Genomic DNA, 20,487 nt, shown 5'->3' on the forward strand with positions numbered 1-20,487 from the left:
AATCATACTAGCAGTTTTTCCAAATCGTCAGTGTTCGTCAGTGTTTCCAAAATGCATAAAACCTTTACAGAAAGATTGTTTTAAAGTGTGTCTAATGTTTGGTCAAGTTAAAACAATTAAAACTACTCGGTGGAAGTGACAGAAAGATTGTGTTCATAGTTATAAGAAACTAATGCTGACTACTGACAGGATACCGGATGTGTATGTGGTCAATCGATGATTTGTTTGATCAATCATCCATTGGAACAACCTGCCAGAGAAGTTTGCAGTGCTTTGATTTTACGGTTCATCTGTCTGAGCTTCTGATGCTGTTGATTTCTGGATACAATATCAACCCAACAATCTACAGTGTTCAAGAAGTCGTGGCAGATGTTTTTCCTCTGAAACTTCAGACATTTAAATGTGTAACACTAAGCAGCGAAACTCTGACCAGTTGATTCATCATTACTCAAATATTTTACCCAGCTGATCTTTGTTCACACCCAAAAAACTTCACTTAAAAATGCAAGTTATGCTAAAGGACTCCTTTTTTTTTTTAATGGCGTGTCCATGCTGTACATCCAGTTTCCTGAGCCTGATTCAGGGATGTCAGCGAGCCTTTGTAAATGTCAAGAGTCTCACTATCACTTCAGAGTCCAGTTAAAAATTAATCGGTTCTGGTTACCGAGTGACCCGTGTTCTCAGAGCAGGAGACGAGGCGCCAGGTGCTGGCATTTTCCCGTCAGGCAGTGACGTAATACGCTATTTGGTTAATCAAGCATCTTACTTCATTAGATGTCGGCAGTTTGTCTTAGTGACTCAGGAGCGTGACATTTTTATCACTACATGGGCTAATTTCACTAATTGATTGGGTTTCTTTGGCTTACGAGGTTGTAATTAGTGGAATCAGAGAGAGTAGCTGGTTTGGTGACATAGTCAGAACAGATTTATAATATTAATACAATTTAAGACTTAGATTTGAAGCATTTTTCTCACTTGTATCAAACTGAATCCTTTTGGGTTTTTCCATCTGTTGTTTAGATACGTCAGCAATTCAGAGATTTAACTTTGGGCATTTGTCCACACTTCCTGACGAGCAGTGAGTCATGTAATCAAACCACTGTCATTATAAAATCCAATTATACAAAACCATCATAATTACAGTCCTATTGAGATTGTGTATCACAATATGGCAAACAACTGTGATCTGTTCTTATGCATTACCTGAGAGGAAACTATCCACATGCAAAACAAAACTGAATTGATTAAATCTCACTGTAAATATCTTGGCCGATTGTTATAATAATAAAATCATATAATGACGATTAGGCGACACTGAGAGCTGGAAAAAAAACCCCACAGCCCTCATGGTGACAAGAGCGAACAGTGCTAGCGAGTTTGGTAGGAATTTAAACTCTGAAAAAGTGCAACGTCTCGCTCGACCCACTGAGCAGCAGAGGATAATGTCAGAAACTCAGAGAGAAGGAAACGTGTGGCAGGCAGATACCCAACCTGAGGTGTCAAACAGAGAGTCCGACACACAATAGGGGTCCAATCGCGGAGCTCTGAAAAGGAAACCAGCGAGGACGGGAATCGAGTAACCGAGCGGTAACTACACACCACAGAGCCGGGCGCGAAACGGCAAGAGGAAGGTGGCGGTGGAGGCGCTAAGCCGGCGCTCAGGTTACACAGAAAGACTGAGTCACTGACAGGAAGCACGGCGTTTCGTGCGGGATCACCGGCAAGAGCCAGCGCAGAGAGAGTGCGCTAAGTGACAGCTACTTCATTGCATTTTTAAATAGCCAACCATGAATAATTGAGCCGGTCGCTATACAAAGAAAAGGCTATTGATCCCTCGGGAGAGAAGCGTGATATAGCTTGGATGAAGACACTTTCTTTTCAGCTGGCGTGACACCTTAGCTGGCACAGCAGCGCATGGCGCCACAAAGAGCGAGGTGTCATTAGGATTCAGGCGAGAAGAGATGGCTCGCTCTCGCTGAGTGAAAAGAGCAGCGGAACTCAAGCCGTCGCCTAATTGCCGGAGGGGGATTCAATCTGCCTAATTGATGGTAAAACAATGGACGGAGGGGTACAGCACCGTCAATCATTATGAGTTTCCGTGAATCGAGAGGGTGGGAGAAAGCGTTTCCACTGAACTCTGAGACCGTCCATTCGTAAATTAAAATTCCAACCTCGTCTTTAGCACTCCTCATTTTCTCACCTCTTGAAACGCACACCTGTACAGGAGAAACTCCATCGAGAGACGCTGAATTGACTTCTTAATTATTCATCGCCGAGTGTTGCACGCAAGGTTGACGCGTTATACTTCAACCTTTCAGCCAGATACTTATTCTAGGAAGTCAGCTACTCAGAGTTTCTCAGCTCCTCCGAGGAAGCAGGAGGATCAACTTTTCGAAACTTAATTTCAAGAAGCAAGGCTACTTACGTCATCTGACTCGCTAAAAACAGCTTTTTAACATTTCTCTCTGTTTTATCTTTATCTTATCATTTATCTTTGTTTTTCTCAGCATCAACTTCATGAGTACAGAAAAATGTGTCTTGATCTCAAAAAAGGTGAAGACTGGATCCCACCAGAGGTAAACTACCTTGGGGGAGTTGACTCTTCAGTGCAAAACAAAACTAACCAAAGACATGGAATTAATTATGAGACCAAACCTCCAACTGACTCCGCATGATGACGTACAGATCAGCTCGGTTTGCCAACACCACAACATACAAAAAAAAAAAAAAAAAATCCCGTAAAAGCCTGCCAGCCTCTTAGCTGTTTGGCAGTAGCAGACCGATTACAAAACTTTAAGTTTTCCATTGACAGTCATGGTTCAATACAAACCATTACTGTTAAGGCATCAGGCATATCACCTGTTGCCTGTGGCATGAGCTGTTTCCAGCATTCCCATGTTGTGTAATTGTCTGTGCAGTCACCACCTCCTCCTCATCTCACACAACCATCACAAGATATCTTGAGGCAATAAACATACATTCTTCAATGCAGGCGGCTTCCACAGCACCACAACACAGGAGCGACTGGAGGAACCGCCTGCTCTCGCATAGGGGGGCGTTTGTGAATAAGCACTGAGTCACGGAGCGGGAACAGAGAGGTGTACCTGTAGAGCAACAATGTAAGCGGTCTTTAAAAGAAGCATAGTAATTTTCACTTTCCGCACAGTGAGACGACCGGCCCCCCCTCCGGCTCTTTTGAATCACACGATGGCGTCACCGTTGGAGCAGGAAAAAGCACTCGTAGCCAAACATGTCCCGCCGGCAGCCAGAGCAAAGGGCGCGGCGGGCCGATGCGCACAAACACACACCATAACACACACAGACACACACACACACACAGACACACAGCCAAAAGGCTCGAGCGGAAGCAGTAAAATTGACAAGAGACAAATGTTTGATTTGGACAACACACAAAACAGAAGCTTGCAAAGACAGATGAACATTTAAAAAGGAACATATAAGAGAAACAAACAGTTACAATCTCAGAAAGGACTTTGTAAACGATGGAAAGAAAAGTGGGGAAATTCGATAAAGCGCTTAATCTTTGTCTTTACAAATACAATTAAAAACAAAACAGATGTCTGAAGATCGTGTGAGGGAAAAAAAAGTGAATGCAACGAAAGATGTCGGCATTTAAACTAAGAATTAATTACATTTAATGTGGGCTGAGAAAAGCGTTTTAATTATTCTAATCCTACAGGACAAAGGCAAACACGCACACACGCACACAGACACACAAATGTGTCGTCCATGCCCATGAGGTGTCTTCGTCTCCATGAGGAGAGCAGGCCAGACGGAAATGAGCCCTCTGTTATTTGGACTGAGTGTTGTCATTAATTCTGTCTGCATCAAACACAGCACATGTTATTTACACTAAAGACCACAATCTGCCTTTGAAGGACTCAGAGCATGTGTGTGTGTGTGTGTGTGTGTGTGTGTGTGTGTGTGTGTGTGTGTGTGTGTGTGTGTGCGTGTGTGTGGGGGGGATCGTCTCCTGTTAAGTCACCACATTGACTCTGGAAGGCCAAACACTTTTGTTCTTCTCAGCGTTTCCGCACCGTCTTTTTCGACGTTCAGCTGAGCGTTCGGTCTCGTCACGGAAAACATAAACCCGTGATTTTCTACTTAGCACTAACGTGAGCTCCAAAGAGTTTCTACTCATTTTGAACTTTTCACAGAACTGAAGCCGTGAGCTTAATTTTAGGGTGTCGTGTTCGTGCTTGTGATTGTGTGTAGCTCTTTTTGAGTTTATCGCAAACTCAGTCGTTGTTTTCTTGGGTTTTACTCGTGATTGCTAACGGATATCCAGGGATCACACTCTGAGATCTGAGGTTTGTGGTAACATCTCCCCAAAAAAAAAAAAAAAAAAAAAAAAAGGAGGAGGAGGAAAGGCCAACGGTGACATTATTACCCAAACTGCACCCTGTTTACAGACCGACTTCCTGGATCAATTGGTCTCCTCGCTGACCGTGCGTGCACACAGTTTCCTGACACACACATCAGTTTAATTTAAAAGGACTCCATATTATCGCTTGTCCAAAAATGCTGAGTCATACATGCTTAAAGTTTTTTTTCAGCACAAATGAAAAGCTCCCGTCGACACTCAGACGGCCGTTTTGGACGCTTCCACAGACAGCTGCCATTCTGAGTATTTTGGAGGTCATAATGAACAGATTAAGTTTCCACTCTTTTTTCTTTCCAGGCCGTCTTTGGTAGTAAATATTTACTGGTTTGTAAAATGAAAACCACAGCATCTCCAAAAACAATCCAGACTTTTCAGGAATTATACTTTTTTCCCCCCCTTCACCAGTATGGGAGGTTTTTTTTTTTTTGTCGCAGGCTTTGATGCTCCAATTCTCATGGAAAACCAAACTCGGCTCATAAATGACAGTGGAAACTTTCAATTCAGCCGTGAAAACATCCCAAACTGGGCCTGTTTTCTTTCTTTTTTTTTTTTTAAACAGCGGCAACAAGTGCATGTCTGAGAGGGCGGGTCGTGTTTGGTGAGACTGCGTGTTTCAGTCGGCCACTTTAAAGAGATTTGTTTTATTGCCAAACGCAGGAATGTCTTTGTCCAAGTGTAAATTTGCTTATTTATGTGCTGGAGATGTGAAAGTAAAAACAAAAAAGCATTTATGGGCTTTTTAGACTTTCACGCAAAACAGTCGGCGTTGACAAGTGATTGACAGCTGTGGCCCCGCCCCTCGTTTGTTGCGCAAAAAAAATGTAAGCGCAGCCATATGTCTCATTAAAAACTTGACACACTCAATAATAAATCATCAGGGCAGGAAATTACCAGCAGTCATGACCGATATGATGACAGAAAAATATGCTTGGTAGGAAAATTCACTCTTGCAACCAACCATTACAGGGAAGTCCTGTTCTGTTCTTAACATCTACAAATCTCTAACTGTTTCACAAGCTGTCATTCCACTCCATCATTTGAAGCCACATCTATTTTTTTCCACTCTGCTCCATTTTCTTGCAATGTTTTTTTTTTTTTTTTTTTTTCCAAACTTGTCCTGACAAGCCTGAACACTTTTAATTTGTTCGCAGGACTCACAGTGACAGTGAGGCGGGAGGGCAGGAGGGGGCTTTTGTGTTTGCTGTGATTTGAGATCAAGGCTAAACGCACGCACATTCAAGCCACTCGACTCGAAGCAGACTGTCAACATGTTTTTGTTGCAAATATCCAGATGTTTTCCAAATCTTCACTTCCCCGACTCTTCCTCCTTCACTGTCCAGTAAGATTAAAGCGACTTTGAAATTACATTTAATTACACTGTTGCTTAAGATGATCCCCTTCACAACGCCAAGTGCCAAGAAAAAAGAATATATATATATATACACAAACACTTCTTCAGGCATTCCATGTTTGGACGTTAACAAATTAATCCTCCACATTTTCCCAGCCTTCACTGACCTACACATAAACCCCCCCAAACATTTGACTCAAAGCGTGGCACTCCCCCCCCAACTGTCTGGCTCGCAATGTGCTAATGTTTTCCAGGCGAGATTCAGCCGCTTATTCATCTCCTCTTCTTTCCTTTTTTTTTTTTGTCCTCCAAAAAAAGGGAAATTTCACCTGAGTCAGGATAAAGCTGCAGAGGCTCGGCGGAAACACCCGACCTGAGGCCAGCCTCGTCTGCCAACGTCGACTGCTGCTCTCGGACTGAACCCTGAGGCTCGCCCACGGGCTCAATTTGGTTCAACAGAATCGCAAACAAACCAGGGAAGAGTCACCAGTATCAAGTTTACAGAAACTGATGAATAACCACTTCAAAAAAACAAAATAAAGAGGGCATGACCGGGCCGACACGCCTCTCACAGACACTGTTTTGCTTCATTATCTTTCAGTGGTGAACAGTGAACTTATAAGCAGCGTTCACATGCAAATGCACATAAATGTTTCTCTCCTCAAGATTCACTTTAATAGATATTACGATTAACATATGATTCACTGAATAGAAACATTGAATTCACAATGGAAGAACAACAGTCCCTCATTATATTTGTGTTCCTCACACATTTTGGATATTGCACTTGCGATCTTAATGTTTTGATTAACTGTGCGACCTCATGTTCAAGCTATGTTGACCTCTGACGTTCATCACATGAAGAGATCTTTGAATAACCTTTCAAAAAACACAGATTGAAAATGGAAACAAGAGCACCCGTGTCTCAAAACACTTACTCACGGTGTTCTGTAGGCGGGGTATTAAGACAGGCGTGAATAGATAAAGTCAGATATGCGAGAAATAACAAAGCACTATTATTGTGGAGCGATGAACATGTCAAGAGAAGGTCACAAACTCCTGCGTTGCACAATGTTTTCACCTGATGTTTGGTCTGTCTGCAGGTGTGTGTGGGTGCCTCTCCCTGGCACAATTTACTCATCCGAGAACGGGAATCATTACCTGGATGTTTTTTTTTTTTTATTCTTTAAGAAAACAGAATGGAAAGAGGGCCTTTCGTCACTCTATACCTTCCAGCATAACTGTCGTCTGCAGAGTAACTTACAAGATGTAATGAGCCAGCGTGTGGTTGAAGGTGATTTCCCCCCACAAAGCCAACAACAGAAAGTACTGTCACACAGACGACTAGCTACATCTACTGGACTGACGGGAGAACTTCAGTCAGTTCAGAGAACATACACTGTTCAAACTATATCATACACATAGTATTGAAAGCATATAGTAAACAGATCTTGGGTCCAAAGATATAAAAATATTACAAATGTGTTGTCATCTGTTCAGTGCCTTTTTTGGACCAGTGCTGCTTGCAGGTTGTTAATAAAAATATAATAAATAAATTACCTTATTTTTTATTTCTTCTTGGACTTGTGTTTCTGTTTCTTTTTTTTTTTACACTATTAGTGGATTTTATCAGCCAAGTGTGTGAACACAGGCAGATCTGTGTTATGTTTGCTACTCTCCTCTATGACACGTCCGTCTTGGACACAATACTTTTTACAGAGGGAACGAAATAACTTGAAGTTTAACATTTACCTTCACAAGAAGGCCCAACAAATAAAGAGTTCTGGGGAATTTCTCTCCGTGTTCATCTCTGTGCTGTCGACTACATTGTGTTAAAGAAGAAGGTCTGTTGTTTTTATGTTCTGTTAGCGTGTGTGTGTGTGTGTCTGTGTGTGTCTGTGTGTGTGTGTGTGTGTGTGTGTGTGTGTTACCTGGTATATCCTAAAGGGGATGTATCTGAAGCCGCCCTCCTCGGTGGGATACTCCATCAGCTTCCTGTTCATGGCCCAGAACTGGTCAAACTTATCTGTGAAAACACAAATACACACAGGTCAGCTAATCTAAAAACTGTCCCGATGATCAGACATGTTGATTTAATAAATTATCCTTCATCCAAACGTGTCATGTGAAACAAAAATCGCCCAAACTTTTTTTCGGTGAAAGTGACAAATCAGAAACTTCACAGTGAACCACACGCCAGTAAAATTCCCTTAAAATGGCGACAAGTTTTCTGCTTCATCAAATCATAAGAAGGTTAACTGGCGATTAATTTCTATTATAAACAAAATGTCTGAATAAACCAGCGTTGTGTCCTGTGTTGTTGTCATTTGTGACTCTGAGCAAAACGAAAATGATCCAGTTGTCTTTGCAACAGCGATAACACACTTGTCCTTTAACTTTAAGGACACCCAGTCCTGCAAACTAGGTCAGTGATGGAGAAAGGGACACTTTTAACAGACCAGGTCTTTAATGCCACAAGAGCTTGAGCTGTGGCGGTTCTGGTCGGAGGACAGCTTCGCAACAACATTAAATGATTTCACGCGGCATGTGCTGGTTTCAAACCCTCCATCTCACCTCGACTCTCGCTTTCACACGAACCCTCCGAGAACAATCTGTTTTCTCTCTCCTTGATCACTGGTGAGCCGTCCCTGTTTCTCTCTCTGTTTCTGGTCTCTTTTGGACGTGAAAGTTTTGGTTTCGAAAGGTTTTCATCTCTCGCTTTCATGTGCAGCAGGTAAGGCCGACTCCTTCTATTTGGATTAGTACAAACAGAAGTTTTGTCTGTTTGTGTGTTTAATATAGTTAAGAAACGGTTCGAGGGCATGAACCACACCCCAAACTTTTTGGAAACAGTTCATAGCACCATCTTTTAGTCTCTGTCTCCAAAATGAACGCTTTTGTTACCGTTCTTGTTCTCTTCTTCTCTGTATCTGAGATTTCTTCTTCTACTAGTTTCGGGGGGAAAGTGGAAGAGAGATCAGCAGCTGATGTTTTTGTGGGTTTGTCTGCAAACCTGTTTGAAACATTTCTGGTGTCAAATGCACGAAGGTCAGTTTTGACGGTTACGTGAACCACAAATGTAACGAATGAGGTCCAGATTTCTGTTTGTTATTTGCATTGCACTAAGTTCACTTTCCTGTCAGCTGTGTGTTCGCTTTCACAAACAGCAAGGGGAAGAAAATAAGATGTGCATTTTTAAAAACAACTGGTTAAAACATTAGCTAATACAATTATTCATCAGGCCACAAAACACCAGGCACTCAGTAATTGAAAATATTTATGACTGAAGCATAAACATGATTTTACAAGCAGAAAATTCTAATATGTGATGATTTTGTTTCCATTTTATGTCATTATTTTACATTAAATAAGCTTTTTATTTTTGGACAAAACATTGTAACATCACCTTGGACTTTGAGAAGTGACAGGAATGGACATTTTTCACAATTTTGACATAAATGATTGATATATGCATAACATAATAAATAAGTTAAGGCTGCATGAAATGAAGAAAAATTGATAAAGCAATAATTATGATTGCAATGTGTAGATTCTGTACAGCAATTTTCTTTTTCAGTTAAAAGCTATAAAGAGAAATTACGTGTCATTACTTTGGGTCTGAATCAACAAATGTTCAAGATGCAGGACGGGTCAGGACATCGCTGCTGTATTACCGAACGTTTATCAAATGGATATTGCAATATTTCAAATCAAATAAAAATGGACGGTGTGTTGATAACTAATCGTTCAAAAGCAGGACACGTGTGATAATTATAGATCAAAACAAGGTGACATATTTATAAATTACTGCCGACCAGCAGCTGCATCACTTGTGGCCGAAGTGTTTATTGTTGCCCTGTTTGATCAACTTGACCTGCAGTGATTCCAAGAATCTCACACCACGCCTGTGTCGGGTTTTCCTTTTCAAAGATCCCAAAATCCCCCTCCGCCCTCCCACCTTCCAGCTCGTACTCCCACATCACAAGCTTCCAATGAATCGGCCCCACCGCCTCGGCTTCACCTACGCAAACCACCACAATCGCAACACGGCAGCCAATAGGAAATCAACCTGTCTGGACACATGGGTGGAAACGGAAAGGGAAGCTGGTGGGTGGGAGAGGTTTTGGAAGTGGGGGCTTCAAAGACCAGACTACAGATTTGTAAGTGTGCGTGTGTGTGCGCACATGTGAATCTACATGTAGGTGTTTGAGCTACAGAGAGATAGCATGTGTGCATCAGAGTGTTAATGAGTGAATGTGTGTCACTTCCCCGACAGCTGCTTGTGGTCTTTCTTCTTATGTGTGTGCCTGCCCTCTTCACCTTTTTGCATGAACATTCACAGCTGCCACCAGAAGTGTGTGTGTGTGTATTGTGTGTGTGTGTTGTGTGCGTCTCTCACCGTTCTGCAGGCCCATCCACAGCTGTTTGTGGTCTTTCTTCTGCATGTCGTTGACGACTTGGCTCTTGTGCTTGAGAGCGTCGGCCTCCTTGATGCTGGACATGAAGTGAGCCTCCACCACAGAGCTGGACGGGCAGTGGAGCAGGTCGCTATCTGGGAAATTCTGACACATGCACAAGAATAACTGTTATCATTTTAAGCCACATTATAGATTTGGCTACATATACACAACAAAAACTGGTTTATAACAGTCTTTTTAAAACATCTACTGTAGCAACATAATCATTTTTGTGGATGTGTGTCCACGTGATAATGAAAGTCTATGTTTTCTGCTCTCAGCTCGTTCTCAGTGCACCAACTCTCCAGGGAAACATCTCTTTAGCTGATACATGTTCCAGTTTTTTCATTAACCCACTCCAGTTTGTCTGCAGGTAGTATACAGCTATCAGACTTTGGTGAAATCAACTCCTTCTGCTGAAAACAGGCTTGGTGAGAGTGCTGAAACTGAGGGCCAGTTCATGCACACAAGGGGTTTTTTTGTTGTTGTTTTTTTTAAAACAGGGTCACATTTGCTATTGATACCACAAATGAACACTGTAAAGACCCAATCAGGAGGCAAACTTTATGTTTTTATGAGGCCAAAACAAGTGTGGAATAAAGCCTGAATCAAAACAGTAAATGTACCATAAAATCAAAACCATATGCAGCTAACAGGCTCTGTAGATTTGGTGATTTATTCTCTGCGGGTTTCTGCCCATTACAGATCACACGAGACGCTGATTTACTGTTTATATACAAATATTCACCAGGGGAGCTTTACACATTTCTTTTCTGAATGACTCCCCACCTTAAAGTGCACAGTGATGCTCCACGGTAAGACGGTGTTGGAGGCGTGGAGGTCAAACAGAACTCCAATTGGATAGTGCCTGGAAACAGGAAATAATGTTACGGGTAAAAACCTCAACAGTTCAACATCACAGCGGGAGTAAGTTCAGTTCCCAGGGCTAAAAATAAAAATGCTGTAACTCAATTTATTCATCAATCATCAGCACATGACCTCTAAATTCTAAGTCTCCAATTCACCGCAGTAAATGTTTTGGGGAAAATGTCAATCAAGTGAATTAATCACTGTCACTTCAGAGATGATGATGTCGAGTCCGGTTTCCCTGGAAGATTTGTGTGAACTTTAGGAGACAGTTTAAATTTCACTTCAACATTTCTGAAGCAAACAAGACAATTCATCCCAAATCTGTGATCTACAAAATATTAAATTCAATGAAACACTACCAAAACAATTTGTTAAAACCTGAAGTAAAAGTGAATTGTTATACTCAAAAAACAACAAAGCATTATTATTACATTTTCACATGATAACACATATAATAAATGACTATCATGACTGACCTCTGTTATACTTCGCTTATGTTGTTGATATTACTGGGACTGAGAGCTGCTGTAAACCAGGAGCTTCGTCATCTGTGTTGCAATACTGACACCTTGTGGCTGAACAATGTTCCTCCAGTCTGTTAACCAGCCGTGCTGCTGCTCTCAGCTGACAGGCAGAAAAGAAACCTTATAGCTAACCATGGTTAATACCAACTAAGGCTGCTCTCTGAGCTGGGAATAGATGGACTGAGTGTGATGGCTTTTCCGGTGTCACGGTGGTCCGGTGGTGTGAATGAACTGCTATGATTCTGACTGTAAAGACTGGAGAATGTGGATGTTTACTCCAGGCAGTACACGAGGTACACAAACAACTGGGAGAGCACTTAAAGTCCCATGAAGCAGACTTTAGAAGTCTGAGGAAATGGAAACTTTACTTGCAGACATGCAAACACAACACACAGCACATTTACATTTGTAATACGGTCCAGATTTTATTGGGTGGCGACAGGCTGTTTCTCTCACCATTTCAACGGCGTCCCTTCGTACTCGAACCACATCTCCTCCACGTCCTCAGCCCTCATCACCTTGAGGAAGTGTTTCTTCACCTTGTCTGTAACCAGAGTCAGGTAGCTCACCCTGGGTAACAGCAGCTGGGACAACCAACAGCAAAGAGGGAGAGACACATTATTAATAACACACCCTTGACCTAAATCGCCCGTGACTCCTGAGACGAAATATATCAACATACATCAGCAACAAGCAAAAACTACTTGGTTAACCTCCCAATGCTGACCTTTTTCTTCTATATACACTGTTTCACCTCACTTCCTCCTTTGCTGGTGTAACAACCATGACAATAATTATGTCGCCAAAGGTCACAAATGTCAGTATGGGCTGTAATAAGGTTTCACAGTTTCTGATGAGGAAGGGCTGATATTAAATATTACATAAAACAAAACTATCGCTGTGCAATGGCTAATAGACGAGCTGTGTTTCACATCCTTTAATGTTGAGAGCTGCACGAAGGGGGCTTGCAGATAAAAGTGGTCGTGCTCGACGTGATGACTGAAAACGAGTAATGCTGAGGGTGTCTTCTACTTCCTCTGTGCTGTCTGCACCGCCATTACAAAAAAACCACGAGCTGACCGATCAGAGTTTTTACAGTCGGAGGCAACGTATCTGACATGTTTTTAACTTTTTTGAGGTCTGTATCAGCTACAGTCTGACTACCAATACTCCTTAATGCAATAACATAAACCACACAGGAGATTTTGCATGTTCTCTAATGCACGAATAACTAGAAAGCGTGTTCAGAGATCTTAAGCACGAGGAGGTAATGTGGGGTGGAACCCAAAGCAGCATGACATGTGTGAAAATCAATTTCCTCTTCCAGCTACTAACAAACATGTGCAGCTCACAGACTGACAAAAGTCTGCAGCAGGCAACACTTGGACAGATGAGTGAACACTGATGCTAACATTGTGATAAGAGGGAGTGACTTCACAGTTGTGTACACTCTGTTGTGTTTTTCCATGAAGCCAGCTGGTGTGTCTGTTCGGTCATGCTGCAGCCTGAGAAGGGGCTCTTGGCACTGGTCGCAGGCTAAAGCTAAAGTAAAAGTTAGCCTCAGGTTTGTGGCCATGTGAGGTCTGAGAGTCAGTGTACTCACATAGTAGGGCTCGGCCTCTCTCTCAGTAACCTCATCCTGGTTCAGGGTGAAACTGGTGGGGATCCGGCCGAACCAAACGTCTCTCAGCACGTCCTTGTCATCTGCCATGCTGCTGCTGCTGCTGCTGCTGCTGCTTCCAGTGGCACATAAAGAAGAAATTCCCCAAACACAGAACCTGAAGTCCAATAGCTGGCAGCTCCTTGCTGCTCAAAAAAACAAACCACAGAGCACAGAGGAAAAGCATTCATGAAACTTTTTAGCAACACAGCCCCAAAACCACAATGAAGCAGGCAGTGCAGCATAAGCTAGTTACACCTTGACTCGCGTATTTTAGCCTCAGGTAAGCCATATATGTCTTTATTTAATCGTCAGGTGAGTTATTACGAAGTTATATGCCATGAGACGGCAGCGACATACCTGCTAGACTTCCAAACTCACTCCAAGCCTGTCAAACTACGCAGCTGGAATGCAGAAACTGACGTTAGCTCGACGGCTACGTAAGCTAACTTAGCTAGTGGAAGCACCACGGAATTGTTCACAATAAAGACAATGCGCTTCCTTCCACGGTGTTGTTATTACTGTCTCCACACAATAATGTCTTGGGTGTGAGGATGAGTTAAAGATACGTGAGAAAATCTTACTTTTTGTCGATGTTTTGGAGTCGGCTTGAATGGAAGTAGGGCCGTGTTTGTCGGGGCTGTCATTCCCCTGCTGTCACCGGAAAACAGCTGAAAAAGCCTTTTCGTCGCAAAACAGCGACTCCTAGCGGCGCGCCCCGTTAACTGCAACACAGAAAAAATATATTTATTTAATTGAGGAATGTTTCTAAAATAACCTACATGTATAAATTAAATTCAGCGTTCGGTTTATTAATTACGTATGTTAAATTAAAAAAAAAAAACAAAAACAAAAAACCTTTACGTTATACTCCGTTACAACAAAACTCTAATTCGATCGCGTCATCAGCGTGCGACGCCGCTGGTGACGTACGTATTACTGGGCAGTTGTTGATTCTGTTGTGTCCATTATAAGCTTCAAGAATGGATAAAAAACTGGAGACGGATAACCTGGAAATGCGTCTTCAGGCGCTGGAGAACCAGATCCACGGCGAGAGAAGAAACAGGAGTGGAAAACCTCTAAAGGTTCGCTCAGATTAACGTTTATTCTGATTAGCGGGGGGCTAGTAAAGAAGCTAGGCGGCTATTATCTTAGCAGAGCTAACGACAGCTCTGTCAGTGGGAATGAGTGAACGCCCTGTTTATATTATGGCAGCACCGTGATTGTTCTAAATGATTTTTATTAGAAAGCATCGCAAGTGTCACTCCCGTTTAAGGCAATAGCAGCTGAGGTGTATTTATCTACCAGCTAAAAAGCTGTAAATTCAGCTATTTTGCCGGCTAGCGGTTTAGCTGTAACGTGGCTAATTTAAAGTAAATCTTATGCTAGTTGTCGCTCAATTGACAGTGTACATTGAGTATTGCACAGGTTTCCAGGGATGTAATGTCAGGAAAACACACTTATCAATCTGAAATTCTGAGATGATCTTAAGTTTACATATCCTGTGTCAAATAAGCTAAAGACGTGGCGCGGTCCTTTAGAGCTGCTGAATGGAGCTTTTCATCAGAGCATCATATGATGTTATGATCACTTTTTACTTACAAAGGGCCATTGAAGTTGATGAGTTCGCTGGTAGATGTTACAATCGCTGTTGAATGTGGAGAGAGAGTGTGAATTCTTAAGTGTCTTTCTTGAGAAGTGTTTTTGTTTTGCCTGTCATTAGAAAAATAAATAAGCTCATTCACATATACTCACTATGAGAGTATGAGATCTAAAATTAACCTGTTGATATGTAAGTAAACATCCTGCACACATTAAACAGACTATGTCAATGTTTTGCTGCGTACTGTAGCTCCCTTTTTCACTTGAACATGAGACTTTGTGTTTGTGTACAGAATGTAGGGTGTAGCACCAAATATTGTGAACAAAATGCTCTAACACATTCCTGGAATAAATTGTAATGAATTTGTAAGAATGACTAACATAAGTGGAATGAATGTTCTTTGTCCTGCAGTGTGCCGAGTCTTTGGCCAGGATTCAGGCAGGTCTGACAAGTACAGCCAACAAGAGAGAACGAGTAAAGATCCTGCACAAGAAGAGTGAGTCACATGCCATGCTGCATCGGTCCTTACAGCCTGGAGTTATTCATTATTCAGTATTGTGCACAACCTTTATCAAAAATATAGACTTTTCTTCCGATTTTGACATTATTTCCTTTTTATTTCAACATGAGATGAAAAAAAAAAAGATATGCAAGGCTGGGAGTTGCATTGTAGATGTTGCAGTTGAGCGGTCTGTGCCTCGACAATTAGACGACCAAGGCCCCAAAAAAGTAAATACTTAACAAGCAAATAAATTGTAGGGGCCATTCTAAACATTACATTTTTTACATAAGATGCATTAAGTATTGCTTGGTGGGTTTTTGATCATATTTGTTGGTGTTGTAGTTGAAGACCTGCTGAAGTACCTGGACCCCCAATTCACCGACCACATCACTGTACCAGACGCCATGAAGCTGGAGTTCATTCTCGCTGGTAAGAGAAAGAAAAGGGAGAGTTTACTGATTTTAGCCTTTCATAATATATATTTTGTATATGAATGTCTGTTTGTAGAAGACTAAAACATCAACTTACATCTGATTGAGCGCTCACTGTTATTCTGTTTTGTGTTCGTCTGCACAGAGGAGGACTTCCTGCTTTCCCAGGCTGCTTTGCTGGAGCAGGTTAGCAACATGCAGCCGTTGCTGGACAGCAACTACATCAGAGGTATTATTATATCTATTAACCAGTGCTTTTAGATTAGATTGGATCTGTGTTTGTCCAGGTCCACATGTCCCTGACTGACAGCAACATTTTCTCACTGTCACTTGTAAATGTATTGATATTTCCAGCCTCTTTTTTCAGTAATGTAGTATTTGCAGGGGTGTTTTACAGCTTCTGGAAGGGAACTGCATTAGTACTGTAAGTTTATCCTATCAGACATGTGTCAGCTCTTTGTCTCTGTCATCCACAGACGTACCAGAACACGCCACCAAACTGCAGCGCCTGTCACAGATTCACATCAAAGAGCAGGTAACCTCCATCTGTCTCTCTCTCACTCTCTCTCCGTGTGCCTCTTGTGTCCCTCTCTCTCATTAGGTTTTCATCTGTTAACTCTTCCATGTTTGTGTTTTTTACAGGACCAAACTGAGGCTCAGTCCCTGGAAGTCAAGAAGCTTTTTGAGGAATACAACAAAATGGTACATTTCTATTTGTACAACATGATTTCTGTTCTTTAAAACACAAAAAGCTATTCATATGTTTAGGATTACAGAAGTTAACGTCATTGCAGCTTGTAATTTGTCTTCCTCTGACTTCTGATTGGCAGATGTTCCTGCTGTCCAAGCAGTTCACCCAGTGGGACGAGACCCTGAGGAAGCTGGAGGAGGCCAAGGGCATTCGGCCTGTGGAGTAGCTCCTGTCAACACACTGATGATGAAGGAACGGCACCGTGGTGGGAGCTTAAGTTCAGATCAGTTGACCCAAATATAGGTTGTTCTTCCCCAATGAGTCACAACAGAAGTGGGACAGAAGGAGTGCAACATTTCACGGTTTTGATTTTATTTTACATTGAAACCCTAAATACCTTTTTCCATGATTTTGTTACTTTCAGAAAACCCTAATACCAGTTATACAGTAAATCTGGAATGAAATGACTGGAGGAAAATGTCAATTGTATGTGAACTGTGTCTCATGTGACTCTTCGTCAGTCGTCCGGAGGAACTCGCTCTCATCACGTGACGTGTGGCTCAGACAGCTTCAACATGCTGCTGTTGTTATTTATTTTCAGACAATAGAGCTTTTATCATTACATATTTACTCACCTTGTAACACATTCCAACATCTCTGCCGCCAGCCAGTCACAAGACTTTGGTTTCTTGCCCCTTTTGCTCAAAACACAAACACATCTTCTTCAAGGCTTTAGATTTTCTCTCTAGATGCCTTCTGACATTATTTGTAAAAACTCTTACTTGTGTCTTGTAGGACTGCGCTTCAAACAATAAATATTGCATTTTTCTTTGACTATTTCAGTGTGTGAGTGTGTGTTGCTGATTCCACATTATGAACTGTTCAGTACTGTCTGTTAAAGCTGCTGGTCTGCTGGTTTCAAACAGGTTACAGGTACTTTTGCATGTAACGCTTGTTTGACTAGTTACTATCCTGTTTTCACCGTCTCAGACTGACCGATCTGAAAGTTTGTCAAAATAGCCGTTGTGGACAAGCAATACCGGAAAGACCCATTTCCATCTGTTTTTTGAGTATTTCTGCCATTTCTTTTGTCAGTCTGGTTGAACTACTATACAGTGTTTTGATACATCTGTAGAGGAGACCATTTAAATAACCATCTTTTATCCGGAAACCATAGTGTTCGCCATAGAAAAGCTAAGAAAATCTTTAAAAATCTGATTGAAATTGCATCACAACCACAACAAAAGTCTCTTTTAGCTCATAGTTTTAACTTTACGACACATCTCTGGTATGGTTCAGCTTCACCATCTCATCAGTCTTGTTTCCTGCAGCACTGGGTTGATGGAGTAGCAATGCGCCAAATGTGAGTTCCTACCTGCTCCCTCAGATAAAGACATATGTAATGTTCAACAGTGTGTTATGAGTGATAAGGATATTTAAAGTGAATGATATAGAGGTCATTATGTGGACTGCTGAAAAGGCAATTGTACCTTTCAGACTGCTGTGAGAAAAGATGATTCATTGTGTGCTAACTGCCTGTTGATACAGAGGTTATTATCTGAGTGAGAGCTGCTGTACAGTCAAATAAAGAGCTCACTTGAATAAGTGTATTGACACGCTGGTCAGACAAAGTTCCAGCTTGAGTTTCCTTTTTTCAGAATTCAAATGAGAACTCCACATTTTGGGAAACACTGCAAACAGTGTCTGTCGACGCAGGTACTTTGACTTGTTCTTTTAAAACGATGTGAAGTGATGCTCAGCTTCAGACATCACAGGAAATTTAACTTCTCGTCAAAATGTGCTTTAAATAACTGCATGTGAATGAAACACAATCATTGTGCCATTTGAATGATTCAAACGAGGTGACTTAACACTGGAAAGATTTTTATTGAATAGCTTTCCTTCCAGACCTCTGATTGGCTGCGTGCGTCACACTCCTCTCCACATCCAGAATTTCTTGTTATCTCTGTTAAGGTGCCAGTTTGTAGAACTTAGAACTTAGTACTTCCTAGACTACTAATATTAAGTACTTTTGTACTTTTTGAGAAACACTTTGTCAAAATCCCGACCAAGAAATAGATTCTTATATAAACATGAGTACAAATGCCCTGTCCCTTTCTGTGGCATCACCCCCATGAAGTCATCATTCACATTTAATTTCATTAATTTTATGGTAAAAATACAGAACAAAAATCAATAACACTTCAGCTGAGGTGCCCAGATTACCTGAATTCACCCGATTACAATATCAAAAAATAATGTAACTTGATTACTTTCCTTTAGTTTGGGATTGATGAAGACAAGTAAAGAGAAATAAAATATCAGTAAGAAAATGTGCCCTTTTCATTCCCTTCAACAATTGCTCATCTGTGTTGCTTTTGTAAATATTTGTTTTATTTATATTTTGCTCTCTGTTGACAGGATGACAATAAACACAAGGCAGTAAAGTAACCTTGGCCAGGTTTCAAACCCAAGGCCGAGAACAACACGTCAATCACTGGATGCCTGCTCTACCAACTCAGCTAAACAGTGTTAAACAATAGCATAACTCTCAGGTTGCATCCAGGTATGCCAGGTAAAATAAGTCCCGCCCACAGATTTTTTGTCGAATCCAGGTGGTGCGCACCAAAAGGGGCGGTCTCACTCGTTTCCCGCGTGAAGATAATGCATTTCCCTCCAAAACTAAAGATGTGTATATAAATCGCTGAGGATCTTCAGTGTGGTCCCAGCAGCTCTTCTCCGAGGACATGAACATGGTGAGTAAACTGTTCTGTACGAATCTGCTTTATGTGTCCAGTTACCTGCTCAGTACAGGTGTATTCATGTCTGCGTGGGAGCTGTACAGATCAGTTACTACCTGCAGATCTCAGGTAATAAGCTCAGGTGACGTTCCTTCATATATCAGGGAGCTCCAAATAGTAACTACCTTGCTGGCCCAGTTAAGTACTACATATGTGCGGGTTAAGAGGGAGCTAACCTCTCTCTCATGTAGGTGAGATTTGTTTTTTGCCTGAAATGGTTCAGAAATAACTCTGAACAAGAAGCTGAAGGCGTCTCATTTAACTGTTAAGTGATGAGGTAAATTCGGCTGGAACATAATCCTCTATTGAATCCAATTAGATCCGCAATGGACGTTGTGTTTTGCTTGGTTTCTCTCAGTGCACCAAACCTCCATTATGATTTTGGCCGTTTTTTTCTCTGCAGTGTTTATTACATGAACAGTGCACAGTTAACTAAACTTTGGCCACTATCTCAAAACAAGTAGATAGTTTGGGTAAAATCGGCATGAAACTTTTTTGAAATGTATGTATTCTTTAGAACGCCATGAAATATGGTTAGCTAAGGTTTGCTGTTCATTGAGTGGTTATGCTATGTTAGCTAGCTAGCTGACTTAAAGTTGTTGGAGATGCACTGCACGGTTTTGAAACACATTAGCAGCGGCTCAGCTGCCTTTATTAACGGGTAAGGACACATGAACCGGGTACTGACACTATAACGAACTTATAAAGACTTCTGAGTCATTTAATCATCTTGTTTAAATGACAGGTTTGCATGTTAGCTAAGGTGTTTTGTCTGTTGGAGAGCGTTAGCATACATATCTGAGTACAGCACAGTTAGCTAACAGGCTACGTGTGTTGTGTTTGATAATGTCTCAGTATGTTAGTATGTCAGCAACTATAAAGGTAGCTAAAGTAATTTAACACATAATATGCAGTCGCATTGTAAATTAAATGTATTCATTTTGTTTGTCTCTGTTCTGGTTTAATGTGTTATCTAAATGACTGCACTGACTCCCTGTGTGTCAAAAGATGGACTTAAAAATCATATTAACTTATTCCTGTATGAAGCACAAAAGGTTCTCCGGATGGAATACATTTGATTTAATTTTGTTTTACCTTTAAAAAACACATTTATTAAATCAGATTATAGTAGATTTTACAGTGCAAGTGATCCCTTTTTACCAGATGTGTCTGTACTCTGATTACATCTTCT

At 41.4% G+C, this 20,487-nt stretch overlaps 2 protein-coding genes across 4 annotated transcripts in view; one reads left to right on the plus strand and one right to left on the minus strand.

The window, feature by feature from the left end:
• Positions 1 to 13,993, minus strand: part of atg5 (ATG5 autophagy related 5 homolog (S. cerevisiae)) — a 32,677-nt gene extending 18,684 nt beyond the window's left edge. For 2 of the 3 annotated variants that reach the window (XM_037074459.1, XM_037074461.1), the window contains exons 1-6: positions 13,852 to 13,993; positions 13,211 to 13,413; positions 12,064 to 12,191; positions 11,003 to 11,081; positions 10,156 to 10,318; positions 7,688 to 7,782 (exon numbers count right to left, since the gene is read on the minus strand). In XM_037074459.1, coding sequence (XP_036930354.1) covers positions 7,688 to 7,782; positions 10,156 to 10,318; positions 11,003 to 11,081; positions 12,064 to 12,191; positions 13,211 to 13,318 — 573 coding nt within the window. In that variant the 5' untranslated portion in view covers positions 13,319 to 13,413; positions 13,852 to 13,993. Of the gene's footprint in view, positions 1 to 7,687; positions 7,783 to 10,155; positions 10,319 to 11,002; positions 11,082 to 12,063; positions 12,192 to 13,210; positions 13,414 to 13,627; positions 13,672 to 13,851 lie in introns of all 3 variants that reach the window. The other variant, XM_037074460.1, reaches the window with a different exon arrangement.
• A 179-nt stretch (positions 13,994 to 14,172) lies between these two features.
• On the plus strand, positions 14,173 to 17,333 carry dctn3 (dynactin 3 (p22)). The gene is made up of 7 exons (XM_037074462.1): positions 14,173 to 14,352; positions 15,282 to 15,366; positions 15,715 to 15,801; positions 15,949 to 16,032; positions 16,280 to 16,338; positions 16,446 to 16,505; positions 16,634 to 17,333. Exons 1-7 carry the CDS (start codon positions 14,251 to 14,253, stop codon positions 16,718 to 16,720), a joined length of 564 nt encoding a protein of 187 aa, XP_036930357.1. The 5' UTR covers positions 14,173 to 14,250; the 3' UTR covers positions 16,721 to 17,333.
• Positions 17,334 to 20,487: the final 3,154 nt, after the last annotated feature.

Source organism: Acanthopagrus latus, chromosome 17 (assembly GCF_904848185.1).
Source record: "Acanthopagrus latus isolate v.2019 chromosome 17, fAcaLat1.1, whole genome shotgun sequence".
Classification (NCBI taxonomy): domain Eukaryota; kingdom Metazoa; phylum Chordata; class Actinopteri; order Spariformes; family Sparidae; genus Acanthopagrus; species Acanthopagrus latus.